General features: G+C 43.1%; 1 protein-coding gene across 5 annotated transcripts in view; it reads right to left on the bottom strand.

The window, feature by feature from the left end:
* Nucleotides 1-25,145, bottom strand: part of pam (peptidylglycine alpha-amidating monooxygenase) — a 126,973-nt gene that overhangs the window by 45,444 nt on the left and 56,384 nt on the right. For all 5 annotated transcript variants that reach the window (XM_024381497.2, XM_024381501.2, XM_024381498.2 and 2 more), the window contains exons 13-15: nt 10,390-10,493; nt 9,016-9,221; nt 8,422-8,484 (exon numbers count right to left, since the gene is read on the bottom strand). In XM_024381497.2, coding sequence (XP_024237265.1) covers nt 8,422-8,484; nt 9,016-9,221; nt 10,390-10,493 — 373 coding nt within the window. The remainder of the gene's footprint in view (nt 1-8,421; nt 8,485-9,015; nt 9,222-10,389; nt 10,494-25,145) is intronic.

Raw genomic sequence — 25,145 nt, 5'->3', positions numbered from 1 at the left:
AGAGAACAGCTAGTTGCTAACCAGTCAATGTTCAGGTCACTCAGAATATAGACCTCTCTGTTAACATCACACACACTATCAAGCATTGCACACATATTATCCAAGTACTGACTGTTAGCACTTAGGGGCCCATATCAACACCCCAAAATAAGAGGCTTTAGATGAGGCAGGTGAACTTGCAACCAAAGCATGTCAACAACATTTGACATGAGATCATCTCTAAGCTTTAAGGGAATATGGCTCTGAACATATACCGCAACACCTTCCCCATAGGCATTCCTGTCTTTCCTGTAGATGTTATGACCTTGTATTGCTATATCAAATTAATTATCGGTATGAGTTTCAGAGATGGCCAGTATATGAATGTTATCCGATGTTATTAAGTTATTGATTTCAGAAACCTTATTTCTAAGGCTACATACAGCATATTAATATGGGCTATTCGTAGCCTTTTCCTGGGTAGCTTATCAACATCATATATAATATAAAATAAAATAAACATTCTTTAGCTAATAGTCAGCCAATCAGGCTCTTGTAAGTGTCAGGTTGTGTATATGTGATGTTGGGTTGAAGCTACTGACCCGGAAGCTTGGCTCTCTCAGTCCTCCTCGGCTTTTGGGTCGGAGGGTGGACAATGAGCTTGTCGTAGCTGATGTCAACAATGTTCTCACGCTCTCTGGCAGCTTTCATAGCTGGGATAAGTTATTTCCGCCTCTGGCGCACAGCTTCAGAGAAGTCCTCGTTGAGGAAGATGTTGGTTCCCCTCAAGTTCTTGGCTCTTTCCAGAACAGTCATCTTGTCCTTGAACCTAAGGGAACTTGACCTCTATCGGCCTGGGTCTGCCACTTGGGCTCGTCACAGGTTTTCCAGACCAATGGGCGTGGCTCCACCTCAATCTTTCTATGATCTATCTGCAGCTTTTCTTTGATATTTTTTTTAAAAACTTTCTTCTCAGACTCTGTCCGGGTCTCTTATGGAGACTTCGGAATGCCATCCACAACAACGTTATTCCTCCTGGATTGTCCCTCTAGAAAGTCTGTTTTCCGAGTTAACTGTAATAATGATTTATAGACAGTGCTGAGGTCATCTCTCGTGGACTTACGCGTTTTGTTATCTTGCTGCTTTTTCATGACATCCACCTCTCCCTAGGAGAACTGCAAACTATTCTGAAGGCCTTGGACCTCTCTGGTCAGACATCCACCTCTCCCTGTAAGAACTGCAAACTGTTCTGAAGGCCTTTAACTACTCTGGCCAGACATCAGTCTCTCCCTGGGAGAACTGCAAACTGTTCTGAAGGCCTTGGATCTCTCTGGTCAGACATTCACCTCTCCCTGGGAGAACTGCAAACTGTTCTGAATGTCCTAGACCACTCTGGTCAAAGGACCACCTACCCCTTGTAGAACTGCAAACTGTTCTTAAGGCCTTGAACCTCTCTGGTCAACCTCTCGTACATTCTTTTCTCAGTTGAGTCCACCAGTATTTGGACAAATCGCTTGAATCTATGTTCCTGTTGCTGTAACAATTGCTTGTAGACATCTTGTTGTTGATTTTAACTTTGGGCGGCATGATGGTAGCAACCTAGGCTAATGCAGGTACTCCAAGCAATTCCAGCCGGGCAGCTCACAGGGCTGATGGAAACCACAATAAACAGCAGGGATTTAAACAGCTACAAGCCCAGGACAATCTGTGGTCCCAGCCACAAGGGCTAACCCCGTCACGGGCTGTGTTCAAACTATTCCAGACAGACAGTAGCAGTACCAGCAACATTTGAACACTATATACCGCAACACCATCAGTATAGTTCAAAATGCAATGGAAACCCATTTAACTTGTATTTTTTTGTTCGGCACACTGGAATTTGACCGTAGAGTTATTTTAATGTGCACTACATCATCACACACAGCTTTTTATCCACAACAAATCAATTTGATGGAAACGCATCTCTGGTGGGAAAATGCACTTACTTTATTTATGCAGATTTTAGAATATTTGCATGAAAATCTGTTGCCAATTGTATGGAGACCTAGATAGTGATGGAAACCTAGCTACTGATATGGAGAAATGAAAAAACAACACCCTCATTAAGGAAGCTTGATAAGGGGGAGGACAGCCCTATTTTATCCAGTAGTTTTGGCATATCGTGTTTGATACCACAGCTTTTCTCTACTGCAGCGTTTGTTTGTCTGAGTCTGACATGTTTGTACTTATACTCAAGGATCCCAACTAAGACGCAGGGATACGAACTGCCCGCTTCGCATCTTAAAACAAATCTACCGTCAAACAGTATTTCAAGGGCACTCTTGATAAAGCTTCCTCACTTTCCACCTGTCTTGAGTTTATCTAACAGAGAGAAAAGTGAGTGCCACGGCACAACGCAGCCAGCAAACTCTCCTCTGCTCCCCAAACAGCTGGGGAGCAGAGGAGGTGGGTCATGCGTTGTCGTGGCTTTCGTTTTGGTAGCCATGGCAACCAGGTTAATCTATTTGTCATGGTGGAAATAAGCAAACGGAAGGGGGAGTGATTACCCACACCGGTCTGGAAGGGGGAGTGACTACCTACACGGCTCTGGAAGGGGGAGTGACTACCCACACGGCTCTGGAAGGGGGAGTGACTACCCACACAGCTCTGGAAGGGGGAGTGACTACCCACACGGCTCTGGAAGGGGGAGTGACTACCCACACGGCTCTGGAAGAGGGAGTGACTACCCACATGGCTATGTAGAACTACATTATTATTATTTGGCAGGTCAGGAGTTCCCATCAACTCGTACAGAAATGTCAAATCTGTGATGTCATGACTGTGTAGCATTCTGTGTAGCATAATGTGTTGTCATGACTGTGTAATATACTGTGTAGCATAATGTGTAACATGCTGTGATGTCATGACTGTGTAAAATCCTGTGATGTCATGACTGTGTAACATACTGTGTAGCATAATGTGATGTCATAACTGTGTAGCATGACATCATCCAAGAACAGCTATGACAGCTAATAATAGATCTTTGCTTCTGTCATTTCCAAAAAGGATTCCAGATAAAAATACAGCACACTTATTGAAAATGATTCCCATAACTTAATCCCCCCCCTAATATCAACAAGGAACAAAGTAGATTAGGGTGACAGATTTATGGACTTCCCAGAGCCGAATAGATTAGTCTGTTTGCACGCAGTCTGTTCAAACAGTACAACTTTCCCCCACATACGGAACAGAGCAGAGCCCAGAAATTATACCCTACTGTAGCTATAGTCAAATCGTTATACAGTTTATGTAAAAATACTTAGAATATTGCATATAGCACCTCTTTGTATTGGCAAGGTCATATCTGAGCCACTGGCATTGTCTCTGTATTCAGTAATATATTCCAGTTGCCTGGGCTGTTGTTTCAATGGCTAGTGATGTTAGCATCACATATAGAGGTGTGAGGGGTAGTTGTTGGGAAAAACAGCTTGCACAACAACTAGGCTTCAATTTTCCTTATTTTTTTCTGTCAGTTTCTCCTTAGAAATGTGTGATAAAACAACAGATTAAGACAACCAGACTTCATTTTAAGTATCTACGAGTCTTAGAAAAACTCAATATAAATCTAAAGTACATTACTTCCGTTAGGGCCTCTAGGATCTCAAATGGCTTTCCAGTATATCCAAGACGTCTTAGATATATCCTGGCTACGTTTCTAACCCAAGTATCCCAAGTATCCACTCATCAGGAATGTTGAATGTACTAGTGCACACTCATGTTTCAAAGCTGGCTTGGCTAATAGCTGCTCTGCTCTCGCTCTCTCACACGCTCTTCAACCGGGGCTCGTAGCGTGACCTTGTGACCTTGTGTACAGCATGTCGTCATTATGGGCCCGCTCTTGGGCAGGAAACGATGCGTTCTGCTGGACAGGAAGAAAGAAAGGAGCCATGTTGTCGCTAATGGAGACTGGAATCTCCCAGGACGGTGCCGAAGCAATCTGGCATCTTAAATACCCGACAAGCTGGCGATTGGCCACAACACAGCGCTCTGCGCTCGTTCAGTCACAACTCATTTAATAAGAGTATCAAGGCAAGGCAAGCCAGTTGCCCGTCCCCCCCCCGCCAAGGAACTGGTAAAGCCGACACATGAGCCCCTTAATGATAATGGGACTGTCTGCTAGTCAACCGATGCCAATTTACAGCACGTTGCTCTGTGGTTTGATTGTCTGCTCTGCTCGTTTGGTCCCATGATAGATCGTTAGCTCTGATGACGCTCGACAGCTGAACAAAGAGCCTGATCTGACAATTTCAATAACAACAGCATAACACATTATCAATATAGCCAAACAAAATATAGCTTTATCAATTGTTATAACCCTGTCATTTTAGCCTGGCGTGATTATTAGAGATATCACTTGACAAAACACTGTCACTTCCGATCCTCACACTTGTCTATATGACTACTGGCGTACTTTGCCTACATTTTATCTAACTGTTCAAAGATTCTCCTCTATTGTTTTGAAATTAGCACATTTTAATTCATGGTCTGAAAAAAAAATTGTTCAGAACCCCTGAATGTTAAAGAGAATTTCTGCTGGGCTCACGGTGCCCTGAGGGATTTCCTGTAGTAGTCCTTGCTCTGGTAGATGAAGGACAAGCACCTCTGTGTGACTCCACAGCATTACACTTTCTTGCTTGCTTTGCTTGTCTGGATATGCTGATTCGTGAATATACAATGTGTTCTGTATCCTGTTGTAGCCCCCCCCCATCGTGAAATGAAATCTCAGCAGGGAATGCCAGGAAAAAAGAACCCAGCATCATGAGACGTTCTCCGCCTCCGATCAACACATGCGCATAGGAACGCTTCCCAAATGGTACCCTATTCCCTGTTTACTGCACTATATAAGGGAATAGGGTGCCATTTGGGACGCAATTATCAAATAGCAGCCCAGGTGTGAGATCAAAGCAAATCGCTAGGGCGCCCTCCCCTCTCCTCTTCTCCCCTCCCCTCTCCTCATCTCCCCCCCTCTTCACTTCTCCCCTCCCATCTTCTCATTTCCCCTCCCCCCTCTTCTCGCCCCCTCTCTTCTAACCTCATCTCCCCTCCCCTCCCCTCTTCTCCCCTCCCATCTTCTCATCTCCCCCTCTTCTCATCTTCCCTCCCCTCTTCTCCCATCTTTTCATCTCCCCTCCCCTCTTCTCCCATCTTCTCATCTCCCCTCCCCTCCTCTCCCATCTCCTCTTCTCATCTCCCCTACCATCTTCTTATCTCCCCTGCCTCCCTCACTCCATTTTCTCATCTCCCCTCGCCTCATCTCCCCTTCCCTCCCCCATTCCTCCATCTTCTCATCTCCTCACCATCTCCCCTCATTTCCCCTCCCCTCTCCTCATCTCCACTCCCCCCCTCATCTTCCCCTTCATCCACCTACTCTACAGACAGGTTATGACACGTATTGGCTTCTTTACTCCAGCCGTTCCTCACCTTTCTCTCTCAGAAAGGTTAACAGCGACACGTGTGAACGCGCAAACCAAACACCGTGATCAAAATGGCCACATCGAACACAATCTAGATTTATGCAAATCTGCTGTGTTTAAATATTCCCCTGTGTTGTTGCCTTAGGAGCCCGGGAGAGAGAAGATAGAACAATGGATTCAAAGGGAGTGAGCGAGCCACCGCTTCTAATAGCCTTGAACAAGGTGTGAGATGAGCTTAGCATTTCCATGGCAACGGGGGGCTTGGATGAGCCAATCCCCTGTCGTCGTCGGGTATAGTGCGCTCATAGCTACCTTCAACATTCTCACACCTACTGGCACACAAAGACACAGTGGTTAGGGAGAGAACAGGAGAACTCTGACTCATCTCCTAGATCTACAGGACAGCAGAGAGCTAATGCTTTTGGAATGATAATGCCCTGGAACCAGACTTACTATACAGCACGGTCTCTGAGAGCTTAACAATTTTTTGCTTTCCCCGGCTGATTATTTTGCATAGCCACCCCCCTCACATTGTCACACGGGTCTCTTCGCAGTAACAATTCCTCATGTCATTGCATTGGTATCCTTTCCCTCATCGTCATCACTCTACCACAGACGGATTAGGACTTCCAGAGACATATTAGGACCGAATTAAGTCTTTCTTTCATTACAAACAGAAATTGAAAGGATCACTGCCACTACCTCACTTTAAAACCAAGGTGCATGAATTGATGAGCAAACCGAGGTAGAGAGGAGATTCATTAACACTTGGACGACAAATGGAATAAAATGGAGAAAAAAATATTCTTTATTTCAAAAAAACATAGAACCAAGGCGTTTCGGCTTTTGGCCTTCTTCAGGGTTTTTACAGAAATAAGAAGGAATGAAGGTTTGAAACATTTCAAAATGGTCTCAGGGAACAATCACAAAGAATATGCAAATAAAAACATGTGATTGGTTGAAAGTTGCACTGACCAATGGAATATGAAAATGGAAATGGAAATTATATAATTTTGGTTCTACTTTTTGCAGTACAAACAGAGAGAAAATACAGCATAAATAGTTGTTGTGCTGTAGAAAACCATACTATTGCTGTAGAAAGCTATGGTGTTGCTGTAGAAAACCATACTATTGCTGTAGAAAGCTATGGTGTTGCTGTAGAAAACCGTACTATTGCTGTAGAAAATGGCGGTGTTGCTGTAGAAAACCGTACTATTGCTGTAGAAAGCTATGGTGTTGCTGTAGAAAGCTATGGTATTGCTGTAGAAAGCAGCGGTATTGCTGTAGAAAGCTGCGGTATTGCTGTAGAAAACTATGGTATTGCTGTAGAAAGCGTCGGTATTGCTGTAGAAAGCTGCGGTATTGCTGTAGAAAACAGCGGTATTGCTGTAGAAAACTATGGTATTGCTGTAGAAAACTATGGTATTGCTGTAGAAAACTATGGTATTGCTGTAGAAAACAGCTGTATTGCTGTAGAAAACAGCGGTATTGCTGTAGAAAACTATGGTATTGCTGTAGAAAACTATGGTATTGCTGTAGAAAACTATGGTATTGCTGTAGAAAGCTGCGGTATTGCTGTAGAAAACAGCGGTATTGCTGTAGAAAGCTGCGGTATTGCTGTAGAAAACAGCGGTATTGCTGTAGAAAACAGTGGTATTGCTGTAGAAAACTATAGTATTGCTGTAGAAAACTATGGTATTGCTGTAGAAAACTATGGTATTGCTATAGAAAGCTGCGGTATTGCTGTAGAAAACTATGGTATTGCTGTAGAAAACTATGGTATTGCTGTAGAAAACTATGGTATTGCTGTAGAAAGCTGCGGTATTGCTGTAGAAAACAGCGGTATTGCTGTAGAAAACAGTGGTATTGCTGTAGAAAACAGCGGTATTGCTGTAGAAAACTATGGTATTGCTGTAGAAAACTATGGTATTGCTGTAGAAAACTATGGTATTGCTGTAGAAAACTATGGTATTGCTGTAGAAAACTATGGTATTGCTGTAGAAAACAGCTGTATTGCTGTAGAAAACAGCGGTATTGCTGTAGAAAACTATGGTATTGCTGTAGAAAACTATGGTATTGCTGTAGAAAACTATGGTATTGCTGTAGAAAGCTGCGGTATTGCTGTAGAAAACAGCGGTATTGCTGTAGAAAGCTGCGGTATTGCTGTAGAAAACAGCGGTATTGCTGTAGAAAACAGTGGTATTGCTGTAGAAAACTATAGTATTGCTGTAGAAAACTATGGTATTGCTGTAGAAAACTATGGTATTGCTATAGAAAGCTGCGGTATTGCTGTAGAAAACTATGGTATTGCTGTAGAAAACTATGGTATTGCTGTAGAAAACTATGGTATTGCTGTAGAAAGCTGCGGTATTGCTGTAGAAAACAGCGGTATTGCTGTAGAAAACAGTGGTATTGCTGTAGAAAACAGCGGTATTGCTGTAGAAAACTATGGTATTGCTGTAGAAAACTATGGTATTGCTGTAGAAAACTATGGTATTGATGTAGAAATCTATGGTATTGCTGTAGAAAACAGGGGTATTGCTGTAGAAAACTATGGTATTGCCGTAGAAAACTATGGTATTGCTGTAGAAAGCTATGGTATTGCCGTAGAAACCTATGGTATTGCCATAGAAACCTATGGTATTGCCGTAGAAACCTATGGTATTGCCGTAGAAACCTATGGTATTGCTGTAGAAACCTATGGTATTGCTGTAGAAAGCTATGGTATTGCTGTAGAAAGCTATGGTATTGCTGTAGAAAGCTATGGTATTGCTGTAGAAACCGTCCTAGAAGAGAGTGCTTTGCTGTGTTATGTGTCAGCTCTAAGAGAGGTCATCTAGAAAATACTGGCCCAAATGGAACACTATTCCCTTTATATTGCACCACTTGTCACTACAGCCCTGGTCAAAAGTAGAGCACTATAATGGGAATAGGGTGCCATTTGTCTCATTATGCAGTAAATGATTTCTTATTCTCCATGCTAACTCACCCTGATCTAGAACTTCCTCCTCCTCACGCTTGGGTTGCAGCAGCGCCATGTCATCTTGATGCTCTTTGAGGGAGGAAGCACAGTTAAGTCTCCTCTCAAAATGCAACCAGAGCCACAATGGAGAGATCTTTTATAAGTACAACCCGGTTTCTGCTAAATCTGTTCAATGGTCGTTTTGAGTCATAATATTTTACCCAAACAAGTGGCAGGGCTGCATTTTTGGCTGAAAAACAAATTCCAGACTGTAGCTTTAAAAACTCCTTGAAATGACAGAGTCTGACCCAAACAAACTAAGATATCTCAGTTTATATACAATTCTATTGGAATTTATATCTCAGTTTATATACAATACTGCTGGGATTTCTATCTCAGTTTATATACAATACTATTGAATTTCTATCTCAGTTTATATACAATACTGTTGAGGTTTATATCTCAGTTTATATATAATACTGTTGAGGTTTATATCTCAGTTTAGATACAATACTATTGGGGTTTACTGATAAAATAGCCAACGTTTCCACCAGTAAACTCAACATTTAACCTGTTGAGGAGCCATATTCCTGTATTTGACAAGATATAAGGTTTGACTACCTGGGGTAGATGGGGCTCCAGCAGAGTGCATCATGTTGTGCATCATCATCTCTGGAGGAACCGTGATGGGCACGTTGGCCTCGGGTGGAATGTTCTGGAACAGCTCCTTGGAGCCGTCCTCCATGCACTCCTGGAAGGGTGCTGCGTGTCTGCTCTCCATGTAGTACATCATGTAGAAGTTGCACATCTCGTCATCAGAGGTACCTCTGTGGAAGAAGGGAGTGTCAACGAGACAAAATGGCGGCGGAGTCAAGAGCCATTTTTTCCCCCAGTACATAAAATACTACATATCATACAGTGGGAATGTTTGTTGTGATGTTGTGCCTCCTCGTCAACAATCACCAAGGCTCAGAGGTTCACATGACTGAGGTTGACAGAAGTCAACGTGGAGAGGGGGGAACACACACTGAAAACAAAAACACACCTGCTTGATTCAATCCCCCATAAGGCCACAACCACTCTGCATAGACGCTCTCCAGCCTGGCAGTAATTTATTTTAATTTCTCATTTTAATTAGTGAGCTAAAACAATCAGCTTTACAAGGCGCATCTCTTCTTTAGTTTTTTTCCCTCTTGGAAGCCATTTTAATCATGTCTCTGTCCGAGGAGGGGGATGGGGCGCACGGGGGCGAGAGGCTTCCTGAGAGATACGTCAATGCACACTCCGCCACTGCTGCCGTCGCACACTCCCGCTCTCTCTCCCTCGCCATGGCAACAGTAATGACGCAGCAGACACGCAACCGCACACAGACAGTCAACACACACACACACACACACTCACACATAAGAGGGATCACTCAAACAGGAAATCATGAAAAATGCAGGTTCCCAGGAGACGTGGGAACAGGCAGTCTCTCTGTGCTTGACGCTTCTTCCCTCCTCAAGAGCACACATGCTCCCCCAGCCCCTGACAAACGTACATGGTACATCAGGCAGCCAGCGACCAGGGAGAGGAGACGGAGGAAAAGATATAGGAGTAGAGGAGAGGAGATAGATAGATAGATAGATAAAGGATAGAGCACTGGCTCAGTGGGAAGCAGGCGGAAAGTCCCAGCTGCCTGTCACACAGTCCAGTGATGTATAGCCCAGAACCAAACACCATGCAAACACGACGGTGGCAGATTCAAGGAGACGGCTTTGAGGCGGGCAAACAAGGCCACTCAGGCAGCTCGCTCCCATGCAGCCTATACAGTACCGTGATACTCCTCTAACAACAAACCATTTACTCTACAGGGGGGGGATCAGAAAAATGGGTGTTGTTAAATTACTTAGGAGCTACAGCGTCTGAGTGGGAGGTACTTTAATTACAGGTAAGAGAAACATTGTTGATAAAAAACAAAGCTGTTAAATCAAGAAGGGGCGCAAGGGAATTCACCCAATATATGTTTTGGTGGTCCTTCCTTCCCCGGTGAAGACACATCGAGCAGCAAGTGTGTCTCCGTACTTCACGTTGATTCCCTTGGTGGCAGGATAGAATGCCTATGGTGTATAAATATGGGTTAGACAACAAATCAACAGGACGCTGCAAACCTAATTTCTTTAACAGTGTTGTGATTACTGTGACATGAAGAGAAATGACAGAAAAGCTCTGGTTATATGTGACTGATCGGCTCGATTTTATGTAGCAACATTCAAAACAGTTTTTTTTTTACATTGGATAAAAGTAGAGACTCAAGAGCTAGAAAATTGTATATCACACACTACAGTTGAGCAACAACGGGAAAGTAATTCTGCTTTGAAAGTTAATAAACTTGTAACCCCACTTTTTTTTTTTCAATTTAAGGTTTTATTAAGTTTTCCAAATCAACCAACACAACACATTCCACATTCACAGATGTGATAGGCTTAAAAAATATATATTATTTATAAAAAATATATATATTATGTATATATATATTTTTTATATATATTTATATATATATGTATGTATATATATATACACACACACACATATATATACACACACACACATATATACACACACACACATATATACACACACACACATATATACACATACATATATATACACACACACATACATATGTACACACATATATACACACACATATATACACACACACATATATACACACACACACACACACATATACACACACACACACACACACACACACACACACACACACACACATACATATATATATATATACACACACACATATGTGTATATATATATTTCTAGCCTTCGCTGAGACGACAAGCAAATAATTCGTTTTTTGATTTTACTTAGATTCTTTCATTTTTACATTATTAGAGCAGTATACACTGTCGCAAACCTCCGCCCAAAACTCATCACTGATAGTCAGACCTAGGTCCTTTTCCCAGATTATTTTCAAAGGAGTAAAGGAGGAGCCTCCTTTCTCAGAAAGGAGTCTATAGATATAAGATATTTTGCCTTTAATGGATTGTGCCGTGACAAGAACGGTTTCAACTTCATTCAACTGAGTTCTAAACCTCCTCTTGGAATTCTTGGAAGATGTTTTTTTTTTTATGGGATCTTGGCACATTGAATTCACTGCAGAGCTCTTGAAAGGATTTCAGTGTAGTGGTTTTCTGATGAAATAGGTCTGAAAAGGTCCTGATTCCTAGAGTATGCCAAAGATTAAAGTTGGCATCCCTCCGGGCTTTTGGCAAGTCTGGGTTGCCTACTATAGGCGAGTGAGAACATATTTGGGAGGAAATGCCCAGGTATTTCTTACAGTCCCTCCATGCTAGTAGGGTGCTGTAAATCACAAAGGTTTTGTTGTTGCCCACTCCACTAAAGTTATTAATGAATATAATTGAGCTTAGGGGCAATGAACCACAGGATTGGGCTTCTATCTGAATCCACATTGACTCTTGTCTGTTTGTGATCCATGTTAGCATGTTGCGGATTTGGGCAGACCAGTAGTACAATTGAAGGGAGGGAAGGGCAAGACCACCCTTAGATTCAGGTTTCGATACAGTGGAGAACTTGATCCTAGGTTTTTTATTGCCCCATATAAATTTGGTGATGCTATGGTTAGTTGTTTTGAAAAAGGAAACTGGGAGATGGCATGGGAGCATCTGAAATAAATAGTTCAGTCTAGTGAGGACGTTCATACGGATTACATTAATTCTTCCTACTAAGCTAATTGGGAGGGAGATCCAGGTTTGGAGATCATTCTTGATTCGATCCAGGAGTGGGAGATCATTTTCATTGAAAAAGCTATTCATATCTGGTGTTATGAAGATGCCAAGGTATTGAAACCCCTGTGTCTTCCATTTGAAAGGACATAGTGTCTTCATAGAGCTGGTGAGTGTAATATTGAGAGGGCAGACAGTGGATTTGTTAAAATGGATCTTATAACCTGAAAACTTGCCAGACTGAGCAATTGTGTCTAAAATGGGAAGGAGGGATTTCTCAGGGTTGGATATACAGAGCAAGACATCATCAGCATAAAGCGAAATCTTGTGCTGCAGGCCGCCTGCAGAGACACCCATAATACTTGGATTGCTCCTTATCAACTCTGCCCAGAGGCTCCGCCCCCAATAAGTAGAGCAGGGGGGACAGCGAGCACCCTTGTCTTGTGCCCCGTTCCAGAGGGAATCTGCCAGAGTTCAGTCCGTTAGTAGTCACCATGGCATTTGGATGAGAGTATAGTGATTTGATCCATTTAATAAAATTTGGACCCACATTGAACTTTTCTAAGACTGAAATCAGAAAGCTCCACTCCATCCTGTCAAACTCCTTCTCAGCATCCAGTGAAGCCAGCAGGACAGGGGTCTTCTGTGCGTTTACTTGATCAATACAATTAAAAAGACAGCGAATATTATCAGAAGAGTATCTGTCTCTAATAAATCCAGTTTGGTCCGCTTTTATTATTTTGGGAAGAAGAGTGTTTAGTCTTTTGGCGAGCAATTTGGTAATTATTTTGTAGTCGAAATCCAACAAGCTTATGGGCCGGAAGGACGAGCAGGATAGAGGGTCCTTGTCTTTTTGAGCAACACTGTAATGCGAGCTGTGTGCATTGAGTCTGGGAGAACTCCGTTTTATCAAAAATCCTCCAGCATTGGCATGAAGATAGGGCTGAGCTGGGACCAAAAGGCTTTGTAGAACTCTCTGGGGAATCCATCTGGGCTTGGGGACTTATTAGGTGGCATGGAGGTAATTGCCTCCAGGATCTCCTCAGGAGTGAAGGGGGAGTTGACATCTTCTTGGTCGGTCTCTGATAGTTTAGGTAGCGAGATTCTCTCTAGGAAAGAGTGGAGTTCTGCCTCCGTGTGTTTTCTCGCAGAGGTATATAGTTTGCAGTAAAAATCATGAAAAGTTAAGTTGCTCTTTTTTTGGGTCATATGTGACCTTGTCCTCTGCTGTTTGGATAGCCGTGATTGTACGCTCTGACTGCTCCTTTTTTAATTGGTAAGCAAGCAATCTACTGGGCCTATTGCTATACTCATGGTATTTCTGTTTAGTAAAGAAAACTCTCCCGAGTAGTTTGGCTTTGGCTGCTTTAGGTTGACTCCAGGAGTTGCTGTCTGGGGATTGTTTATGTATTTTTTCACAGCATTCAAGCTCCCTCTCGAGATTTAGCCTGTGAGCTTCCATTGCTTTTTTCTTAGAGGAAACATATGATGATTAGATGACCTCTTAGTGTGGCTTTAGCAGCGTCCCATATTGTGGCCGGAGAAACAGGATCATTTTTGTTGTCTTGTGTGTAGTTGTCTATCCATGTAGTTACCAATGTATGGAACGCTTCGTTTGATAACATGGAGGTGTTGAATTTCCAGCTCTTTGACCTCGGGATGTTTTTGCAGAGGTCAAAGCGGAGGTGGACAAAGGCGTGATCTGAAAGTGCTATGGGTCCGATAGTACACGTGGCTGAACTTATGAAATGTTACAATTAAAATCTCCGGCCAGTAACCCCACTTTTAAGAAAATGGTTTTGGTATACCTACTGGAGAGCTCCTCTTTGTCTACACCCATTCAGCAAAAGTTCACACCCTCTTAAGCCTTAGCCACAGCCATCTCTTTAAGGATTCAATTGTGAGGCCATGTGCTAAACAGAGGGAGTAGTGTAGTAAACAACCGACTGAATTCTGGTTTATACTACATCTATTGACATGTCTGGAGACATCTTACTGATGACATCATGAACATTTTATTGTCATCCGACATCAAAATTGTCGTTATGAAAAAGTCTTAAAAACAAAAATGACAGGCTGTATGACATCTGCAGCCTGGTCGTCCAAAATAGCATAACTGGTGTATTTTAACACCAATAAACCCATCCGTTTAAAAATGAATTTACTATATGTCAATCTAGCAAACCAGGCAACTAAAAGCAACTTTCTAAACCATGTTTTGGTTTGTATCTAGCTTGTTAGCTAGTTAATGTTAAGTTAGCTGGCTAGCCAGTTCAAATAATGACCACATCATATAGCTGACAAACGTCTTCAGCTAATTTGCATTCATTATTATAGGAAAATGAACTCAAAACAAGAGAATTCTTTACAAGGTAATGGCGAGCTAATTACAGAAAATAGCTTACGATTGTGAGTGTGATGAAATACAAAAAGGGCATTCTACCTGAGAACTTTAGAACTTGGCAACAAGGTCTCATTGGCCAAACGTTAAATCCTATACACAGTTGAAGTCGGGAAGTTTACATACACCTTAGCCAAATACACTTAAACTCAGTTTTCACAATTCCTGACATTTAATCTTAGTAAAAATTCCCTGTCTTAGGTCAGTTAGGATCACCACTTTATTTTAAGAAGTAGCTGGGGATTTTAACAAGGCTAATCTGAAAGCAAGACTCCCTAAACTGTATCAGAATATCGATTGCGCAACTAGGGCTGAAAAAACCTTGGATCATTGTTACTCTAACTTCCGCGACGCATATAAGGCCCTGCCCCGCCCTCCTTTCGGAAAAGCTGACCACGACTCCATTTTGCTGATCCCTGCATACAGACAGAAACTAAAACAAGAAGCTCCCACGCTGAGGTCTGTCCAACGCTGGTCCGACCAAGCTGATTCCACACTCCAAGACTGCTTCCCTCACGTGGACTGGGATATGTTTTGTATTGCGTCAGATAACAACATTGACGAATACGCTGATTCGGTGTGCGAGTTCATTAGAACGTGCATTGAAGATGTCGTTCCCATAGCAACGATTAAAACATTCCCTAACCAGAAACCGTGGATTGATGGCAGCATTCGCATGAAACTGAAAGCGCGAACCACTGCTTTTAATCAGGACAAGGTGACTGGTAACATGACCGACTACAAACAGTGCAGCTATTCCCTCCGCAAGGCTATCAAACAAGCTAAGCGTCAGTATAGAGACAAAGTAGAATCTCAATTCAATGGCTCAGACGCAAGAGGTATGTGGCAGGGTCTACAGTCAATCACGGACTACAAGAAGAAAACCAGCCCAGTCACGGACCAGGATGTCTTGCTCCCAGGCAGACTAAATAACTTTTTTGCCCGCTTTGAGGACAATACAGTGCCACTGACACGGCCTGCAACGAAAACATGCGAACTCTCCTTCACTGCAGCCGAGGTGAGTAAAACATTTAAACGTGTTAACCCTCGCAAGGCTGCAGGCCCAGACGGCCTCCCCAGCCGCGCCCTCAGAGCATGCGCAGACCAGCTGGCCGGTGTGTTCACGGACATATTCAATCAAACCCTATACCAGTCTGCTGTTCCCACATGCTTCAAGAGGGCCACCATTGTTCCTGTTCCTGTTCCCAAGAAAGCTAAGGTAACTGAGCTAAACGACTACCGCCCCGTAGCACTCACTTCCGTCATCATGAAGTGCTTTGACAGACTAGTCAAGGACCATATCACCTCCACCCTACCTGACACCCTAGACCCACTCCAATTTGCTTACCGCCCAAATAGGTCCACAGACGATGCAATCTCAACCACACTGCACACTGCCCTAACCCATCTGGACAAGAGGAATACCTATGTGAGAATGCTGTTCATCGACGACAGCTCGGCATTCAACACCATAGTACCCTCCAAGCTCGTCATCAAGCTCGAGACCCTGGGTCTCGACCCCGCCCTGTGCAACTGGGTACTGGACTTCCTGACGGGCCGCCCCCAGGTGGTGAGGGTAGGCAACGACATCTCCACCCTGCTGATCCTCAACACTGGGGCCCCACAAGGGTGCGTTCTGAGCCCTCTCCTGTACTCCCTGTTCACCCACGACTGCGTGGCCACGCACGCCTCCAACTCAATCATCAAGTTTGCGGACGACACAACAGTGGTAGGCTTGATTACCAACAACGACGAGACGGCCTACAGGGAGGAGGTGAGGGCCCTCGGAGTGTGGTGTCAGGAAAATAACCTCACACTCAACGTCAACAAAACTAAGGAGATGATTGTGGAATTCAGGAAACAGCAGAGGGAACACCCCCCTATCCACATCGATGGAACAGTAGTGGAGAGGGTAGTAAGTTTTAAGTTCCTCGGCATACACATCACAGACAAACTGAATTGGTCCACTCACACAGACAGTATCGTGAAGAAGGCGCAGCAGCGCCTCTTCAACCTCAGGAGGCTGAAGAAATTCGGCTTGTCACCAAAAGCACTCACAAACTTCTACAGATGCACAATCAAGAACATCCTGACGGGCTGTCTCACCGCCTGGTACGGCAACTGCTCTGCCCACAACCGTAAGGCTCTCCAGAGGGTAGTGAGGTCTGCACAACGCATCACCGGGGGCAAACTACCTGCCCTCCAGGACACCTACACCACCCGATGCTACAGGAAGGCCATAAAGATCATCAAGGACATCAACCACCCGAGCCACTGCCTGTTCACCCCGCTATCATCCAGAAGGCGAGGTCAGTACAGGTGCATCAAAGCTGGGACCGAGAGACTGAAAAACAGCTTCTATCTCAAGGCAATCAGACTGTTAAACAGCCACCACTAACATTGAGTGGCTGCTGCCAACACACTGACTCAACTCCAGCCACTTTAATAATGGGAATTGACGGGAAATGATGTAAAATATATTACTAGCCACTTTAAACAATGCTACCTAATATAATGTTTACATACCCTACATTATTCATCTCATATGTATACGTATATACTGTACTCTATATCATCTACTGCATCCTTATGTAATACATGTATCACTAGCCACTTTAACTATGCCACTTTGTTTACATACTCATCTCATATGTATATACTGTACTCGATACCATCTACTGTATCTTGCCTAAGCTGCTCTGTACAATCACTCATTCATATATCTTTATGTACATATTCTTTATCCCCTTACACTGTGGATAAGACAGTAGTTTTTTTTTTTTTGAATTGTTAGTTAGATTACTTGTTGGATTATTACTGCATTGTCGGAACTAGAAGCACAAGCATTTCGCTACACTCGCATTAACATCTGCTAACCATGTGTATGTGACAAATAACATTTGATTTGATTTGATTTGAATGTGAAATGTCAGAATAATAGTATTGGGAATGATTTATTTCAGCTTTTATTTCTTTCGTCACATTCCCAGTGGGTCAGAAGTTTACATACAGTCAGTAAGTATTCGGTAGCATTGCCTTTGAATTGTTGAACTTGGGTCAAATGTTCCGAGTAGCCTTCCACAAGCTTCCCACAATAAGTTGGATGAATTTTGGCCCATTCCTCGTAAGAAAGCTGGTGTAACTGAGTCAGGTTTGTAGGCCTCCTTGCTTGCACACGCTTTTTCAGTTCTACCCACAAATTTTCTATAGGATTGAGGTCAGGGCTTTGTAATGGCCACTCCAATACCTTGACTTTGTTGTCCTTAAGCCATTTTGGAAGTATGCTTGTGGTCATTGTCAATGCTTGTGGTCCTGACTGTTGCTTCAATATATCCAAATAATTTTCCTACCTCATGATGCCATCTATTTTGTGAAGAGCACCAGTCCCTCCTGCAACAAAGCACCCTCACAACATGATGCTGCCACCCCCGTGCTTCACGGTTGGGATGGTGTTCTTCGGCTTGCAAGCAGTGGCTTCTTCCTTGCATAGTGGTCTTTCAGGTAATGTCGAATGGATATAGATGGATATAGATACTTTTGTACCCGTTTCCTCCAGCATCTTCACAAGGTCCTTGGCTGTTGTTCTGGGATTGATTTGCACTTTTCGCACCAAAGTACGTTCATCTCTAGGAGACAGGGGCGGCAGGGTAGCCTAGTGGTTAGAGCGTTGGACTAGTAACCGGAAGGTTGCAAGTTCAAATCCCTGAGCTGACAAGGTACAAATTTGTCATTCTGCCCCTGAACAGGCAGTTAACCCACTGTTCCTAGGCCGTCATTGAAAATAAGAATTTGTTCTTAACTGACTTGCCTAGTTAAATAAAAGTAAAATAAAAAAATTAACAGAAGGCGTCTCCTTCCTGAGCGGTATAACGGCTGCGTGATCCCATGGTGTTTATACTTGGGTACTATTGTTGGTACAGATGAACGTGGTACCTTCAGGTGTTTAGCAATTCTTCCAAAGACTTGTGGAGATCTACACCTTTTTTTCTGAAGTCTAGGCTGATTTATTTTGATTTTCCCATGATGTGAAGCAAAGAGGCACTGAGTTTGAAGGTAGGCCTTGAAATACATCCACAGGTACACCTCCAATTGACTCAAATGATGTCAATTAGCCTATCAGAAGCTTCTAAAGCCATGACATCATTTTCTGGAATTTTCCAAGCCGTCTTAGTGTATGTAAACTTCTGACCCACTGGAATTATAAGTAAAATCATAGTCAAATTGCTGCAAAGAAACCACTACTAAAGGACACAAGTAATAAGAAGAGAGTTGCTTGGGCCAAGAAACATGAGCAATGGACATTAGATTGGTGGAAATCTGTCCTTTGGTCTGATGAGTCCAAATTTTAGATTTTTGGTTCCAACCGCTGTGTCTTTGTGAGACGCAGAGTAGATGAACGGATGATCTACGCATGTGTGGTTCCCACCGTGAATCATGGAGGAGGTGGTGTGGGGGTGCTTTGCTGGTGACACTGTCAGTGATATATTTAACCAGCACGGCAACCACAGCATTCTTCTGCAATACGCCATCCCATCTGGTTTGCACTTAGTTGGACAAAAATATGTTTTTCAACAGGACAAGGACCCAACACACCTCCAGGTTGTGTAAGGATGATTTTACTAAGAAGTAGAGTGATGGAGAGCTGCATCAGATGATCTGGCCTCCACAATCACCCGACCTCAACCGAATTGAGATGGTTTGGGATGAGTTGGACCAAAGCGTGAAGGAAAAGCAGCCAACAAGTGCTCAGCATATGTGGGAACTCCTTCAAGAGTGTTGGAAAATAATTCCTCAAGAAGCTGGTTGAGAGAATGCCAAGCGTGTGCAAAGCTGTCAATCAAGGCAAAGGGTGGCTACTTTAAAGAATCTAAAATATAAACTATATTTTCATTTGTTTAACACTTTTTTGGTTACTACATGATTCCATATTTGTTATTTAATAGTTGATGTCTTCACTATTATTCTACAATGTAGAAAAAAAGATGTTTTATTTTTTTTAAACATTGAATGACCTTTGAACGTTTGACTGGTACTGTACAAACCACCCTACTAAAATAGATACAAAAAACCATAATATGAGGTATTTCTCCAGTTACTGGGATACAACACGAACCAATGGAGCCAGAGCAATAAGAGATATACTGATACATCTCCAAAGCTATAAATACTTTGGGGTTAAGCAATGTGCTGCATGCATCCTGTTTGGAAAATAACAGTGGGAGTGCTGCTTGAAAACACAGTCTATTCAAGGATTTAAACAATATCAAATTGAAGCCGGAGGTTAGAAACCAACTTAACACGAACAACAAAACCCACCATTATTCAGAACGAATATATTCCCAGCTTCAGAGATATGGTAGTCATTAAGAGTGACTATTACACGACAACGATGTTCAGCCATGGTTATCTAAATGTGCTCTTTGCTTATCTCCTCCCTCCCCCCCCTGCATTCCACTGTAGGAACACACTAGAATACTAGTTCCCACATTGCTCCCCAATAACCTACTGACAGCTTGGTGTGTGACATGTAAACTGCACTCCATTACTCTCCCAAATATCTTATAATACATACACAACAAGGTTACAGGTCTCCAGTTGGGTTACCACTATTGGCCAAGCTGCAACGTCAAAAGGCTCATAAAAAAAGGTATGAAAACAAAACTGTGCTTTTTCAAAATCTTAATTTAAGGTCAGGATAATGTTAGCAGAGGGGTTAAGCTTAGAGTTATGTTTAAAATCAGATTTTAAAAGACTTTTAGAACTAGGCGGGGCTTCCGACTTTTCAATTTAACCCGATAGTAGCAACCCTCCAGTTGGCTCAAAACTGGACAGCTCTACTGGGTGAACGAGGAGAGGAACGGCGGCCAATCGGACACGCACTTGGCCATGCTTTTGGCGTTTTCTTCGTGTCCTTCCTTAAGTGGCATTTTGAAAGTCTCGACTCTCTGTGACAGCTTCGTGTCAGGAGCTGTGAGATGTGACAGTGAGATAAAAGCACTTGGACTAAAGGGCACTGGGAGCATGTGGGGGGGGCAGAGAGCATGGTCATTAGGATGCATAAGCCTGACATGGAGGATAAGACTGGAGCAGGGACACTGTCATTGTTAAAGTGGGAAGGCCAGCTCCGGGACATAGATGTGGAAAATAGCTATTTTTAGTCTGAGTCCCAAATGGCACCCTATTCCTATAAAGTGCACTACTTAGTGCACTGTGTATAAAATATGGTGCCATTTGGGACCCATACTTAATCTCACACACACACCCTTATCTCCAATTTTCTGTATCCTTTTCCATGAGTCGCTCCTCGATAACAGGGTGGGGTAGATTGGACTAGATGGTCGCTCCTCAATAACAGGGTGTGGTAGATTGGACTAGATGATCACTCCTCAATAAAAGGGTGTGGTAGATTGGACTAGATGGTCGCTCCTCAATAACAGGGTAGGGTAGATTGGACTAGATGGTCTCTCCTCAATAACAGGGTGGGGTAGATTGGACTAGATGATCACTCCTCAATAACAGGGTGGGGTAGATTGCACTAGATGGTCGCTCCTCAATAACAGGGTGGGGTAGATTGGACTAGATGTTCTCTCCTCAATAACAGGGTGGGGTAGATTGTACTAGATGTTCTCTCCTCAATAACAGGGTGGGGTAGATTGGACTAGATGTTCTCTCCTCAATAACAGGGTGGGGTAGATTGGACTAGATGTTCTCTCCTCAATAACAGGGTGGGGTAGATTGGACTAGATGTTCTCTCCTCAATAACAGGGTGGGGTAGATTGGACTAGATGGTCTCTCCTCAATAACAGGGTGGGGTAGATTGGACTAGATGTTCTCTCCTCAATAACAGGGTGGGGTAGATTGTACTAGATGGCCTCTCCTCAATAACAGGGTGGGGTAGATTGGACTAGATGTTCTCTCCTCAATAACAGGGTGGGGTAGATTGGACTAGATGTTCTCTCCTCAATAACAGGGTGGGGTAGATTGGACTAGATGTTCTCTCCTCAATAACAGGGTGGGGTAGATTGGACTGGATCAGGTATTCCCAAACACAATGCCGTCGGGGATACACAAAATAAATATGTAGTTTACTTTTTTTTTTTAAATAATACATATTTATATTTATTTGGTACTTTTTTTTTTTTTATCTCTTCACATTTTCAAACTGTCCATTTATATTTTCCAACGGGGCTATACATTTGGGTGAGTTTTTGCCCCCTCGCCTGAGTAGCCTCATTTCACTGGCAAAAATAAAATGAAACCATCTTGTGTTCAGCGAAATAACAACCCAATGTCAAATACAGGTAGCCTAGTCAAATAATTAACATCCAATCACATTAACCGTTACTCTCTTGCAGGAATTCCACTAACGGTCCGTATGTAGCCAAACGTAGCTGCTGCTCATGTTGGTAGCTGCTGCTCATGATGCCCTTTGCAACCACATACCTACGTTAGAGTGGATTCTCGGCGGTCACTAGCATGAAAACTAAATACAGGCACAGACTGTGTGTGGAAAATGATTTAACACTGACACGCTCTCCAATACAACCGAACGTTACAGAGTTATGTGCATCCTTTCAAGCACACCCTTCTCATTAACCTGTGGGGAGTTATTCACAATTGTCGATGAACAAATTAAGCTTTATATGTAAGATATCTAACTAAAGAGCAACACTATTGATGATTATTATATTATTATTTGTGTCCTGGTCCTATAAGAGCTCTTGGTCACTTCCCACGAGCCGGGTTGTGACCAAAACTCACACTCATTCTTATGTTTAATAAATGTGATGTATAGTGTGTGTGTGTGTGTGTGGCAGGCTTACAATGATGGCAAAAAACAACATTTGAGAGTGCGCTGACCCTGGTGCTAGAGGGGGTACAGCTGGAGGTTGAATGATTGAAGGGGTACGGGACTACAAAGTTTAGGAACCACTGGACTAGATGGTCCTCAATAACAGGGTATGGTGGATTGGACTAGATGATAGGTCCTCAATAACAGGGTATGGTAAATTGGACTAGATGATAGGTCCTCAATAACAGGGTATGGTAGATTGGACTAGATGATAGGTCCTCAATAACAGGGTAGGGTTTTGAGATTGGAGTTAGTATGGGCATAGATTCAAAATACACAATTATCAAAAAATCAGTGCAGAACAGAAAGCCTGTCAAAATACCGGTCCCTGAGAGAGAAAAAAATGGTTTTATTCTCAAACATGTACCTACACTATTTATTTTAAACATAATTCCTTTTGAAGCTTTATTGACTTATTGCAGCAACTGTACAGGTCAATTCTGGTGTGTAGAGACAGTACAATAGATGATTGTGTATCGTACTATACTAAACTTTGGTGCTACATTTGTTCAATCTGCAAGCAACCAGATTTGAATAAAACCGCTGTTTAAACAAAACCAGCAACCAAGATAACACATGAATACGATGAATCCCAAATGTGAAGTGAGTGGACAGTACAAGGCGGGAAGATAGATAATGTGTTTGACTTTTCCCAAAAATCTGGTTAGCCGGTTTGATTGAACAGAGCCTCTAATCTATAGTCCAATTTGAATTCCATTTTGTTCGTTTTTTTCTGTGAGCTCAATGCAGACATAGCACAGTTTCTCTAGAGATAAATCAGATCCAGCCTGAACTGTACAATGTAGTAGGTAGTTGTAGTTTCCGACAGGCCAATATTCTACATAGTATAGCGCACAAAACCTGGTAATTAACGACAATGACCATAATTCATTGTGCATCTACTTGTCCGGTCTGTGTTTATATGCTACGGGAGAGAGAAGGCAGAATCGTGAGGTTATATAGAGAGCAGCTGTTGCTTCGTGAGGTATCTCTACCTGAAAATACATGATCTAATTGATTGATATTTGGTATTCAGCAGTCATAAAAGTATGCCTTATTAACTTTGAAGAACTACAAAATAGTGATTTTGTCAGACAGCGTAGGCAGCAGCTCTACAAAGATGAGATGATGACTTGGAATGAAATAATAAAGTCATCAAATAAAACTAATGTAATATACACAACAACTGAAATATTTGAATAAAGTAATGTGAATAAATGATGGTAAATAAGTGATAATCAGTAATGGACAGTCACTACCATCATGGGACTTTTATTCATTGTTTTATTCTGTGTTGTTACAGCATTCAACCCAAATAATGCATTGTGCATTTCATGTAAAATAAATAAATAATCAAAACTGAAACTGACCTCAAAAAACATTAATCGCTCAGCACTTCTAATCTCTAACAGAACCTCAGCTAGCCTAGCCTGGGTACCAGTCTTTGTGCCATCATGCCACTTCCTGCAACTCTGTGTCATGCCAAAGACTGGTACCCAGCACCAGAACAACCTGTAGCCCTAGTCCAGAGGGGAGTCCTAACAAACCAGATGGAATCAGCCATCCATAAAGTCATTATCGGTGTGGCTACACAGCCATCCATAAAGTCCTTATTGGTGAGACTACAGAACCATCCATAAAATTATTATCGGTGTGGCTACACAACCATCCATAAAGTCATTATCGGTGTGGCTACACAACCATCCATAAAGTCATTATCGGTGTGGCTACACAACCATCCATAAAGTCCTTATTGGTGTGGCTACACAACCATCCATAAAGTCATTATCGGTGTGGCTACACACTACACAACCAACATTGCAGGCAGCATCCCAAGACCTTCAAAGGGAGATATCGATACATTGCGGTAACGCCTAAGCCCCCCAAATCCAGGCGGATTCCTTAGCATTGTCGAGTGGGCTGGAGCGTCTTTGGCTCGTGAAGTGTTGGAGTGACAGCGCGGGCAGCACGGGACAAAAGCCCTCTTTGTGTTTCTAATCTGTCTAATGTTCTGACGCGCTAAAGGCAGCGCTGAGCTGTCCCAGCCCCCTGCGACACAGTCTGGAACAGCCTGAGCACACACACACACACATCCGTGCACACACACACACACACACACATAGAGAGGAAGGGAAGGATGGAGACAGGAGGGTAAGGATGGATAAAGGAAGGAATGATGGAGAGAGGAAGGGAAGGAGAGAGGGAAGGAGGGAGAAAGGAAGGGAAGGAGAGAGAGAGGACAGAGGGAGGGAAGGAGGGAGAGAGGGAGGGAAGGAGGGAGAGGAGGAGGGAAGGAAGGATGGAAAGAGGAAGGAAAGGAGGCAGAGAGGAAGGGAAGGAGGGAGAGAGGGAGGGAAGGAGGGTGAGGAAGGAGGGAGAAAGGGAGGGAGGGAGAGAGGGAGGGAGGGAAGGAGGGGAGTAGAGAGAGAGGACGGAGGGAGGCAGAGAGGAAGGGAAGGAGGGAAAGAGGAAGGGAAGGAGGCAGAGAGGAAGGGAAGGAGGCAGAGAGGAAGGGAAGGAGGGTGAGGAAGGAGGGAGAAAGGGAGGAAGGGAAGGAGGCAGAGAGGAAGGGAAGGAGGCAGAGAGGAAGGGAAGTGACTGCACGCAATAGCCCACTGTTAACTAGCACAGACTGAAGCTATGAGTAGAGAAGACCGACTGAGCAGCCTGCTAATCAAGAACTAGAGTTAGTTAGGCCTATACTTTTTTAAGTACAGTTTCAATTCAAGTCAGGAAAGCCCACACACAC

Source organism: Oncorhynchus tshawytscha, linkage group LG20 (genome assembly GCF_018296145.1).
Source record: "Oncorhynchus tshawytscha isolate Ot180627B linkage group LG20, Otsh_v2.0, whole genome shotgun sequence".
NCBI lineage: Eukaryota > Metazoa > Chordata > Actinopteri > Salmoniformes > Salmonidae > Oncorhynchus > Oncorhynchus tshawytscha.
The sequence above is the reverse complement of the archived record's forward strand: the minus strand, read 5'-3'. Positions and strand labels throughout refer to the sequence as shown.